General features: G+C 41.2%; 1 protein-coding gene across 3 annotated transcripts in view; it reads left to right on the forward strand.

Annotated features, from left to right (window-relative positions):
* ap2a1 (adaptor related protein complex 2 subunit alpha 1) overlaps positions 1–13,045 on the forward strand; it is a 48,896-nt gene that overhangs the window by 8,298 nt on the left and 27,553 nt on the right. For all 3 annotated transcript variants that reach the window (XM_070546975.1, XM_070546976.1, XM_070546977.1), the window contains exons 2-3: positions 3,426–3,637; positions 11,675–11,868. In XM_070546975.1, coding sequence (XP_070403076.1) covers positions 3,426–3,637; positions 11,675–11,868 — 406 coding nt within the window. The remainder of the gene's footprint in view (positions 1–3,425; positions 3,638–11,674; positions 11,869–13,045) is intronic.

The following is a 13,045-nucleotide window of genomic DNA, read 5'->3' on the forward strand; positions in this document are numbered from 1 at the left end:
TCTGTCCAGCGTGTGGACGAGGTTTTTAAATCATTGTTTAGTGACCGTGTTAACAGGCACCATGTCCCTGGCAATGTAGTGCGAATGGCTGTTATGTCCCGGTTTCTTTTGCTGCTGGTGCTATACGGCGTCACACTAGCAAAAGGTGCAGTAATTGTAGACGGTTGACTACAGCGGGCCAGAGCATCACTTTCACTCGACATTTCACCTGACCTTTTTTGCCAGACCACATTGTAAACAGAAAGGTATATAAAACAGTTTCTATTAAGCACATTTACAGATGATGGAGCAAAATTTCATAACGTATGTTTCAGCACCAGTCATTAATCCAAACCGTTTCACCAGCTAGATAATCTTGTAGTGGGTTAGGAAAGGTCTCCAGCCCTCCTCAAGCTTGCTGCGAGAGCCAGTCTTGTGTGGCTGTAGCAATTCCAGTTGAATGACATGTAGCATCTCTGTGAGCCAATGTCCAAAGGAAGGTGGGGTTGTAGATTTCCATTTCAGAAGAATGAGTTTTTTAGCCACAACCATCCCTAACTGTAGAGCGGTCCCCATGTGCTGTGGCAGCCGAGAAGCCAGCGAAGGACATCGAAGAATTGCCAGTGTGGGGGTGGGCTGAATGTCACTACCATATACATCTGAAAAATATTTAAAGATCGCAGACCAGAATCCACTTAATGAAGGACAGAACCAGAATAAATGTGCTAACGAACCTTCTGCTATATGGCATCTGTCACACTCAGTAGACGCAGATGGGAACATTTTGTTCAATTTTATTTTAGAGTAATGCAGCCTGTGTAGAACCTTAAACTGGATCAATCTAAGGCGAGAGTTGACGGAACAGCGGGTAATCTGAGATAATGCTTCTTCCCAGAGTGCCTCAGACACCTCACAGTTCAAGTCCACTGCCCAAGCCTCTCTAAGAAAGTCTGAGTATAATTTAGTGAATTAACTGGACGGCGTGGTGGGAAAAGGTTAACTGATACATGCTTAAGGGGGTGAGGGGGTGTTGATGGATGAACATGTATGATGTTGTGTCAAGAATGGAGATAACCGAGATTATATCTAGTTAGGATAACAGAGATTATATATGATCTATACATAGAGGGGATTTCTGAAACACATTTAGATGATTCAGTTGATAATAATTTAAGAATAGAGGGATACAGCATTTCCAGAATAGATCGGAATATCAATGGAGAGGGAGTGGCAGTCTATATTCAAGATCACATAGCAGTAAAGGTTAGAGGAGAGATCTAAGACAGGATGGATTAGAACATAGCTTTTTTAGCACTGTTGACTTGCATTAATTTTTTCATTTGTTTGTTCTACCGGGACTACAATGGACTGGCTCTCTGTCCAGGGTGTACCCCGCCTGATTGCCCATTGACCGCTGGAGATAGGCACCAGCCCCTAGAACAGACTAACATAATTTGCATGCAGTACCAAAGTCCACCAGAGAGGGCTGCGTAGCCTGCATACAGCCTGCTGGAGTCTCTCCAGAAGAAACATTTCAGCTGGCTGCATGCTATGCCAGAAAGGGCTTGGAGAGGCTGAAACATGGATTTTTGGAATGTTTTGGTTTGGTTTTTGGAGTAAAAGACCACAACAGATTAAAGGCAAGAGCTGGGATGATTCAGGTTTGTGCATCTTATTTAAAACATGTCATAAAGTTGTTCTGGAAAGAAAATGAATGATGGCAAAATAATGTTATAAAGGAAAAAGTCCGAAAATCAAGTTTTTCCACTTGTGACTGAAAGGGTACAAATATATGCAGCAAGCGGTTGTGGACAGAAATAACCGGAAACGTGGGTTTAGAGGTGCCAATCACTTGAAGAGGTGACAAATTTTTCCATGTTAAAAAGTCTCTGAAATACATTAAAACTATGTAAACACAATATCGTGAACCGGATACATGACTGCAATGGTGCAGAATACCCCAGAAAGGCGCTACGCCCTCTGTTGTCCTGGTGGGGAATTGCTTTGCAACACTCCCCAGCTGACAGAAGTCTGAAGGTAAAATATCTGTCAAGGCCCGTAAATTAGCCTTTACAGATTAGCTTGCACTTCCATAATGCATTACAGTAATAAAACAGTAGGGTTGACGTTGCATCGTGTCCCCCCCACTTTTTTCAAAGTCAAGTGTTGACCCCTGCACTTTTTACCATCCAAAAACAATATTACGCTATATTAAATTGACACTGGTTGAGCTCTAGGACCAAGCGGAAAACGACCGTTTTTGTTGAAGCCTGTTTCCCATTGGAGCATACTTTAAAGACCCCCCACCCACCACCACCACTTCTAAAGTGAAAATTACTCCATAGCTAGAGCCAGAGCCTTTGGAACTGGAAACACAAAGACCTGATGCTAAGCTAGCTGTGGCTTTGAGACCGGAACGGACAGGAAAGATCACCACTGACCTGTCTCTATTCTTACTGGACTCATTCAGTTGTATATCTGAGGTTTATAGGACTAACCCATGGACTCTGCCTTATTTACTGACTTTATGTTGTGTAATGTCTGTGAATAATTGTTCTGCTGAAAGCGTTCAACTACTGGAGCCAAACTTTGTTTGTGAATGTGGGCCAACAATTCTGATTCTGGCTAAGTGTGGCATTTTTATTCAATGGCATCATTTTGTCTCAAACTCACCTTAATTAAGAATAATTTGTTTTTGATTAGCAAGTCTCATCATTACTTGCTGAAGATAGTTGTGATAAATGTACTCCCACACCTGGCAATGCTCCTAAAGCAGAAAATCTGAATGGCTGTGGTTAGACATTTTTGAAAACCTTCACTTTTTATTTGTTTGCTAAATAACAATGTAGTCCTCAAAATATGAGAAGAAAATAAAAATGTGCATGTGAGTATAGGAAGTTTATCCAAGCTAAAGAAAATAACAATTAGTAGACATTTCCATTCCGTTACTCAGAAGTAATCTCTTCATTCTTGCTACACTATTATAACATCAACACAGAGGAGAGAGGGTGGATTAGGTATTGGGTTTAGTGTAGTACACTAGACTGTAGACGGTATGTTAGTTTCAGTCTTACAGAGAAATGTCTGAATAAAGAAGTTATTCCTCTATCTTCTTTTTAGGAACATTACAGTTGCTTTGAATTGGTTTTCATAAAATGTTCTGAAGTGAAGAATCTTAAAAACTAACATACAAGTTTAAAAAACGTATTCATGTAAAACCTACGCCAGATTGGTCAAACCTGTCCCTAAAAGCAGAACACGAAGCCTCCGGGTTGGGTTTGTAGCTCCCTAGGACCCAACTTTATCTCCAGCAGGACTCCCAACACACACACACACACACACACACACACACACACACACACACACACACACACACACACACACACACACACACACACGTTGGTTAAAAATGATAAAATACAAACTTGAAGGTTTTTCTCCCTCAGGTAAGAGCAAGGAGGCTGAGATCAAACGGATAAATAAGGAGCTGGCCAACATTCGCTCCAAGTTTAAAGGGGACAAGGCTCTGGATGGCTACAGTAAGAAGAAATATGTCTGCAAGCTGCTCTTCATCTTCCTCCTTGGCCATGACATTGATTTTGGACACATGGAAGCCGTTAACCTGCTCAGCTCCAACAAGTACACAGAGAAGCAGATTGTAAGTCCTCTGTTCTTTTGTCTTTTTACTGCGTCCGACTTCTTGTGTTACCTTTGTTCCACAACAAATTCTTTAGAGAATAAGTTCACACTGGATCTAGCATAAATCCTTTCCTACACATGGCTGGTGATAGAACAACAGCAATGTATATTTTGAAGTACAGTGTGCAGCATAAATGAGTGCACCTCCTTTAAAAAGAACAAATTGAATAAGTAGCTCGATGAGAAAAAGATCAATGTCCAGACTTTTCACAAGACTGGGGTTTTCTTGAACACGTGTTTAACTCATAACATGAAAGTAAGATTAATAATGTAATTTAGATCCCAAATCCTTCAGTTTTACTAAAATTGGTTGAAGCACAAATGAACCCCCCCCCCAACAAAAACTACTACATCTAGTATTTTGTATGACCACTGTGATTTTCAAGGACAGCACCAAGTGTTCTAGGCATGGATTGAACAAGATGGCGACATATTGCAACAGCTGCCTTTTTCCATTCTTCAACAATAACCTCTTCTAGAGCCTGGAGGCTGGATGGAGAGTGATGCTCAACTTGCTGCTTCAGAATTCCCCACAGGTGTTGGACTGGTTCAGATCAGGAGACATTCAATCACCTTCACCCTGTTCTTCACAAATGCAGCTTTAGATGTGTGTTTTGGATCATTGTCATGTCGGAAAAGTGCACGGTGACCACGTGCACGGAGTGATGGCAGCATCTTCTCCTTCAGTATAGAGCAGGACATTGTTGAGTTCATCATACCATCAATGACATGCATCAGCATCACTCATTGCAGCCCCACATTAGCACACTGCCACCACCATGCTTCACTGTAGGCACCATGCATTTCTCTTTGAAATCCTCACCTTTGTGATGCCATACAGTTTTATAACCATTAGTTCCGAAAACGGTGATCTTTGTCTCATCACTCCAGAGTCTAGAGTCCCAGTAGTCTTCATGTCTTTCAGCATGGGCCCTAGCAAATCCTTGGTGTGCTTTATTGTGCATGTGCTTTAGGAGAGACTTCCTCCATAGACGATACCCATGCAAGCCCTTCCTCTGAAGTGTGCGCCGTATGGTGTCATGGGAAACGGTCCCTCCAGTTTGGCTTTCTACTGCTTTAGCTAAGTGCAGTGAACTTGCATGGTGATTTTCTTCACCCCTTCTCATCAGAAGCTGTTCCTGTGGACAGCCTGGACGTCTCTAAGGTGGCTGCATGACACGTCCATCTTTCTTGAATGTTTGGGTCACTGTTGCTGCAGTATTAAAGCTTTGCTTATCTTCTTGTAGCCCTCACCTTTTTGTGTAAAGAAATTATTTCCTTTCTCAGATTTTGTGACTTCTCTCTTCCATGTGGAGCCATTGCTGATGGCATGAAATGGGAGGAGCTTTTCTTTGTTTAGTAATGCCCTTTTATGGTCACCAGTCTGCTGGACACCACTTAATTGAATCGTTAGACTCACCTGTGGTTGAAGGCCTGTCATTTTGAACGTTGTAGTCTCAAGTGTGGCTTTTCTCCTAAGATTATAATTGGGGTGTTCTCATTTTTTGCAACATGGGCTTGAATGGATTTGTTAGGAAAATCACTTTTTTGTGTGCAACAAATCTTGTTTCCAGTCAGTGTCCCACATTTGTGGGAGTATTTTATATTATGGTATCTCGTAGAAAATGTGGATTCAGAAAGGAAACTAAAGGTTTTCTGACAAATGTAGTGGGGTGTAGAAGTGGACCGATACTGGTTTTTCTAATACCGATATGAGGTGGTCGTGGTCAGCTGATGGCCGATAAGTGCTGCAGATTTTTTGGGGCCGATATCTCGATATTTGACACCTTATCTGAATGCTTAATTATCACTAATGACAGCTGTGGATGCACAGGATTCCTGAACCTAATCAGTTTAAAACTGAATTTAACCAACTGTTGAATCTTCATTTTGTGCACTGCTCAGTGATCTTGGGATTTCTGACCACTTTCTCGTTCTTTTTACTGTTGAACTGCACTGCCCTGTGGTGAAGACCCCTGCTCCTGTGTGGAGAAGAATTCTGGATGATACGGCTGTGTCAGATTTTTCTGCTGCTTTTATTAATTCTGGAGTAGTGTTGTCAAAAAAATCGATACCTAGATATAAATCGATGCTAAAAGTGGTATCTAAATGAGATATTCCATCCCTGTGGTATAGATAATATGGACTATTATACACAGCCTTCTTCAATTACACCGACACGCACGACAGCCAGATGCCGTAAAGCAACCTCCGCCTCCCAGACAAACAGAAGAAGAAGACGCTGCATGGCTACATTGCAATTTCCCACGCGAGTTGTCTCCGATCCAAGTTTTGTCTGCCAAATAAATAAACAAAAACATAAACAGCGAATTTGGGAGGCACTTCACAGCCCAACTTAATTAGCATACCAAGTCCGACGCGTAGTTGTATATTCACGCTTATGTGCTTAAAGAAAACTCCCGTTTATTGCAACCCGGACTTAATTTCTAGCATGAGGTACGTTTGTTTACTCACGCTGACAACTTTGGTGCTACTTGGATTCCCCGGGGTATTTAGATCCATCGGCGAATCACCATCAGTGTATATCCATATAACGGGTGCGGACGGGCACCCATGGTGCAGCCTCGAAATAAGACATTATCTGCTCCAAAACATCTCAATGTCGATAGGTTTTGTTAGGAATTATTGACGTGATTCCCTGTTCGTTTGGAGTGAGTCTGGGATTTCTAGGCGTAAACAGACTAGCCGCGGCTAATCTAACCGGCACTTTTAATGACGTCACTGCCGTGCGCCAGTCTGTTTTTATTAAGATTACCGGTAGATGTACCTTTGTCCTACCGTGGAGAAATTCGTTTTCTCCCTTTATTGACCAACAGAGTTGTTCAAAAGTACAGAAAGAAACATATGGCATTATACCTTATGACAAAAATGCTACTTAAACAGAGTTTAAGCAGCAAAAAATCACTCTGCAGATAGTGTATATATAGTGAGACAATTCATGATTTAAAGTGTTAACTTTCACCAGTTTTTGTATGCACGTTTTAAAAAATGCTGATACTTGAAAGGTTTAAGCACTTTACACACTTAATTCTTAACATTTAATTTTTGCAATATAAATTGAGGAATGTTATTTTTTGAATAAACTTGTTCAATAAACTGGTGTTTTAAAATAGTATCGAAATCCAGTATCGAGTTTTTTCCCCCGTATCGAATCGAGTTTGAAATTTTAGTATCGTGACAACCCTATTCTGGAGTAACTGATTATTGGTCGGATTGTGATGAAGATCTGGCAGACTGTTTTAATATGACATGTTCCGACATTTTAAACTCTGTAGCTCCACTTAAAGCGATGCGCTCTAAATCAAAATCTGAGCCATGGCCTTAATGACGCCACACTCAGGTGTGAGTGTTGACACACTGAAAGGAAGTGGAAAAAGGACGGGTTGCATGTGTGTCTGCAGTCGCTGCGTGAATGTTTGTCTCCTTTTCAAAACGGTGTAAAATCAGCTAAATCTCTGTTTAAGTGTAACCTGGAATCCGCAGACCGCCAAAGACCCCAGGTTCTTTTTAAAGTTTTTAACAGTATCCAGGAAATGACAGTGGTGGTGTTGCTCCCTCACAAAATTGATGTGACAAATTCCAGGCTTTTTTCTTGGATTAAGTCCAGGAGATTAGGTCCTCTATTTCATTTTTTTTCTGTTTCGGACCTTAGTTCTTTTCCTCAGTGCTTTTCCTCCTGGTGCCAATTTGAACTTGTCTTTAGAGGAATTATCAGTTATTGTTCATCACTTGAGATCTTCTTATTGCCCCTTGGACTGTCTTCCATCTTTTATGCTAAAAAATCGTTTGACAGTGTTGGTTCCTTCATCCTGCAGTTATTTAATACTTCCCTTTCCTCAGGTCGTGTTCCCCAGTGTTTTAAGCAGGCCATTGTTCAGCCTCTTCTCAAAAAGCCAAATCTTGACCAGACTGTTCTCTCTAATTTTAGGCCAGTTTCAAAACTGACTTTTCTGTCTAAAGTTCTTGAAAAAGTTGTTTACTCTCAGCTCCAGGACTACTTGTCCCTTAACAGCATTTCAGAAAAATTTCAGTCAGGTTTTAAGCCCCGTCATAGCACTGAAAGTGCTCTTTTAAGAGTTTTAATGATCTTCTTTTAATTGCTGATTCGGGCCAGTCAGCAGCTTTGGTTTTACTTGATCTGTCGGCTGCTTTTGACACCGTCGATCACAGCTTCTTGTTGTCCCGCCTAGAGTCATGCGTTGGTCTCCGAGGTGCTGTTCTCCAGTGGTTTAAATCCTACCTTCACAAGAGGTTATTTTCCATTAATCTGGGACCTTTTACCTCGAAAACAGCACCTCTGACATGTGGGGTGTCTCAGGGGTCCAGCACTTTTTTCTTTGTATATGCTCCCCTTAGGCTCTATTTTTGAGAAGTATAAAATTACTTTTCACTGTTTCACTGATGACCTTCAGATCTATTTACCACTTAGTAATGCCAGGTCAATCGGCTCATTACTGGAATGCTTAAAAAGCGTCAAACAATGGATGTCCATTAAGCTCAACAATCAAAAAACTGAAACGTTACTATTTGGCAGTCCTAATCTTTTAAACAACGTTGTTAGTCCTCTTGGTCCTTGTTCTGGTTTTCTAAAACCCTGTGTTACAAACCTTGGTGTGTTTTTAGACGGTTCTTGTAATCTTCACAGACAGGTGAGTGCAGTGGTCCAATCAGGTTTTTATCATTTAAGGCAGATAGCAAAGGTGAAGCCATACCTTCCTGCTAATGTCCTCGAACATGTCATCCATCTGTTCGTGTCCTGCCGATTGGACTACTGCAACTTCCTGTATTCTGGCCTGGACCAGTCCTCCCTACACCAACTTCAGCTGGTCCAAAATGCAGCGGCCTGCTTGCTGACTGGAACCAGTAAGTGGATCACATAACCCCGGTTCTGGCCTCTCTCTATTGGCTTCTAGTCTCCTACAGGATCCATTTCAAAATTTTACTCTTTGTTTTTAAATCCCTTCACGGCCTGGCCCGAGTTTACATCTCTGAGCTGCTGTCCGCTTACGTCCCTGCCAGAACCATGAGGTCCAGCTCTCGAGCTCTTTTAACAGTTCCAAAAACCCGCCACAAGACTCGCGGTGACAGAGCGTTCTCTGTGGTTGGTCCCAAACTGTGGAACAAGCTACCTCTCAACATCAGGACCACACAGAATCTAGAGCATTTTAAATCCCTTCTTAGGACGCATTTTTTGATCTGGCTTTTAATGCAGGTTGACTTGAGCATCTTAATAGTTTTTAAGTTTTTATTACAGATTGTGACTGTTGTGTCCTCATCTTATTTTAGGTTTTTATTGTTGATTTGTTGTACCTTGTACAGCGCTTTGGGTGTAGCTGTGCTGCTGTAAATGTGCTCTATAAATAAAATGACCTTGACCTCAGTGGTAAAATCAAACATAACAAGATTAATAAAAAAAAAACAATCACCTGACCAAGTATTAAATATACAAAACAGGCAAAAAAAAAACATCAATTGATAATGTTTCAAAACATTTATTAAGCTGATGTTTTGTAGGGATCAGGGTATCCGCAGATCCTTAAAAAGTCTTAAAAAGTCTTAAATTTGCTTTACCAAATTTAAGGCCTTAAAAATCCTTAAAAATGACAAATAATCCTTAAAGACAGTTTCCAAAGGTCTTAAATTACCAAAGACCCAATAAACAAGATTCTTTTATTTCTATAAAAATTTAGTGAATTTCTAGTTAGTGTTCAGCATTTTTTGTGTATGACATTGGCGTAAGCGGAACCGTACACATTCAGTTGGTTGTGAAAGGGGGCTATTTTTATATGAGCACATTAGCTGGTTAAGCTAGTGGGAGCTTGCGCCATGGAGAAGTGCAAGATTAATGGTAACTGGATGGCTAATCCCACGTTTGCGACGTGGTTAGCACCGGTTCCAGGCAATAGCTGGAAATTATAGCTTAAATTTACTTTTAAAAATAGCTTAAATTTGGTCAAAGTGGACTTAAAAAAGGTCTTAAAAAGTCAAATTCAGCACCCATAAACCTGCAGATACCCTGAGGGATGTACACATTTACATGTAAGTAAAAATATATGACTTTAGAACAGAGACAGATTCTACAGAAAAATGCATGACAGTGATGCAATTATATATAAAACCCAACAGCAACATCTAACGTTCGTTCAGTCTTGTTAAAACTCACTATTTCATAACGTCTTCATGTAAAATATGAATGAAACCCTTCAGTGCTCTTGGCTCAGCAGCAGCTTCTGTGTTAGCCTGGAGATGGGGAACCTTCAGGTTGTGTTTTTACCTTGTTCAGCTCCTCCTGCTGATATCACACCTCCTGTCCTTGGTTTGGCTCCATGACTTGCTGCCATGCTGGATGTGACTTTCGTTGAGCCGTCAGACAGAAACTAAACAGGAGAAACAGTTGTTAGTGTTTGTGTAGAGCATCTATCTTCAGTTGTCTGTAGCAGAAAGAGCAGAGGAGAACTCAGCACATTACAGTCTATATGAGAAATATTAGAGACATGCTCATCTATTAATAACCCAACCATTCACTAGTGCTACTGACTGCTGATGTTAGATTTTACGTACAAATTAAAACCGGTCTTTAGTCGGAACACGTCTCTGCTGTTTGTGATCACAGACTACACGCTAAACAGAAAACCAAGAGCTGCATTTGTATAGCGATATTTTTCTGTGTTTTCTGTTCGCTGCGTCATCCAAATCAAAACTAGAGAAGCAAGTGACGTTCTTCGGAAGGGTGTTTTTTTTTTATATATAAGATGAAAGCGGCTTTGGGCTGTATTGTTTCATATCAGCTTGAGCGTACATGTGAAGCTTTATATCTCAAAATGCGTGAGAATTGGTGGGGGATGGGAATACCTAAACTCCCGAGTGGCCGAGCCAGCTGTGGCCAGAACTCAGTTGCAGCCTCGTAATACAGTACCAGCACCATCACTGGGTACACCTCATGCTGGCTCGGCCACTCACGAGTTGAAACAAAACCATACGGCTTGAAACCGCCTGTCTTCTGGTGAAAGAGCAATGCTGTCAGTCACTTTCTCAGCATCGTTCTCTTGAGGCGACGCCCCTTTTATGTGCATTTTTAAACAGGGAATAAGACTCCACCCAGGGGGTGACTGAGCCTTTAATTGGGACAGAATTGAGACGATGCTTAAATGTCTCCAAATGACACCTAGACACAAAGTCACTTAGCTTTCTTTTGGATTAACTCTTAATTTTATCCAGTGATGGATATCGCTTGCCACAGTTCATACATCAGTTTTGTTTTAATTTACTTCCTATGAAATATCTGAACTGCTTAGGAAATTAATCAAACCACACTGGGTTAGTCAGTTGAGATTGAAGTAAAAAATGATGGTATGACCCCTGCCTTTCATTCTGCAGACGTTCTAACCAAACCGCACTGTCAGGCATTTTCCCAGGAAGAGGAAGTGTTTTGTAAGCAGAGTAAGGATGAGTCAGGATATATGTGGTTTGTGATCCAACTGCAGCACCTTTTTGTCACCCTGCATTGGTGGCTAGCTCTGTTTCCTCACACACCAACTCATCTGAGGACAGAACAGTATTAATAAGTGTAAAAATGTTTACAGCTGGGCTTTGTCATAAAGTAGTCCCAAGTGTAAAATGGTGCTTGTGATTCCTTTATGTACCTAAGTGTTTTATTGCAGTCAGTCTGATTATTTAGGTCACCAAGCTGAATTGGGATCACTACTGAGTGATTTTAAGGACACTTTTACTCACAATGCTAGTTGGATCCATTCACTTACTGTGTTTTATACAAAGCTAAAGCTAAAGGAGTGCAGCCAGGTCAGGTGAATGACGGTTGGTTTAAAGTAGTTTTTCCTACTTATCTAACTCTGAAATTTTGTCTGTTGACATATTTCCCAATTTTGGATGGTGTGCCTTTAACTCATTTGCTGCCAAACTCGCCTGATACCTGTGTGCTGTAACATTTCTCATCCTTTTCTGTGCTCTGTTTTAGGGCTACCTGTTTATTTCAGTGCTGGTGAACAGCAACAGTGAGCTGATCCGTCTGATCAACAATGCCATCAAGAATGACCTCTCCAGCCGCAACCCCACCTTCATGTGCTTGGCCCTTCACTGCATTGCCAATGTGGGAAGTCGCGAGATGGCTGAGGCCTTTGCCAGTGAGATTCCTCGTATCCTGGTGGCCGGGTGAGTGAGGGTGAATGAGAGTGGTGACTGTAAATCCTCTAATACAGGCCTGGGTCTTTACTCAAGGTTCAGGCCTTTATTGGAAGGAGGCCAGGATTAGAGGCAGGCCTCAATTTCAATTTGAGCAAAATAAACTACCAGTAGAATGAATAACAACAAGATTTTGTCTATTTGAACCTATTAAACACCAGGTTTGTTTGTTGAAAATGTAACATCAACATTGTACGTATGTATGCATATTCGACATTTACAACAAACACCGGTATTTCGCTGGAGGATTTACCCAATGCTGAAGCAATCAACAAAAAACTATCCCGTGTGGCAAATCTCGTTCTACACTGCAAACCAAACCAAAATAGTCTGAAAGCCTACAACTATTTTATTTCAGGTTGGTTAACAATTAAGAGATCCGGACGACCTTTAAATGACCTTTGTCTTGTTTATGCTCATGAGATGAGATGTGCTATTTTAATTGTGTAATTATCTTGTAAGGATAGCTAATGCTAACGGTGAGTACATGCTAGGATCTACTTATAACTATCATTTTATGCCTTCTTAAATCCAAATTTCTGGTACATTTGTTTGATTTTATTAAGGTATTAATGCCATGTTACAACATTGGGCTAACTGCTAAAAACATTAGCACTCGAGCTATTTGCGGTGAGGACACGTGAAAACAGCATCAAACTGTTTACCTGCTGTGTTTGTAGCTGCGTTTCTAAGCTGGTCAATAAAATGTCATAAGAAACTTTAGTAAACCCTTAGCTGTGATGAAGTGATTGCTGCAAACTAGTGTTTTCCGTTCCGTTTCTGCTCATTTAGCCGGAGATTATGATCCACTATTCCATCTTCATTCGGTAAGTTTAATAAGTCCTTTGTGGCACACTACTTTCGGGACACGGGGGAAAAGTTTATTTTTGTCCCAATTGCATGGAATTGGGTGTTTTTACACCCAGTCAACAAAGTAAATAAGGTTCTGTGCAGCAACTGCGACCTCCTGACCCAGCTCTGCAGTCGGTGACGTGATGCAACGTTGTGTGAAACTGACTTGACCCCTCCCCGTGGACATGCCGGTAATGTTCATTGATGCCTGCCGAGATTAGAGACCGGCCTTCATTTACTGACACTGACAGCGATACCAGCTAATGTAGGAGACCCGGCCTGTATTAGTGGGTTT

This window comes from Nothobranchius furzeri, chromosome 18, assembly GCF_043380555.1.
Source record: "Nothobranchius furzeri strain GRZ-AD chromosome 18, NfurGRZ-RIMD1, whole genome shotgun sequence".
Lineage (NCBI taxonomy): Eukaryota > Metazoa > Chordata > Actinopteri > Cyprinodontiformes > Nothobranchiidae > Nothobranchius > Nothobranchius furzeri.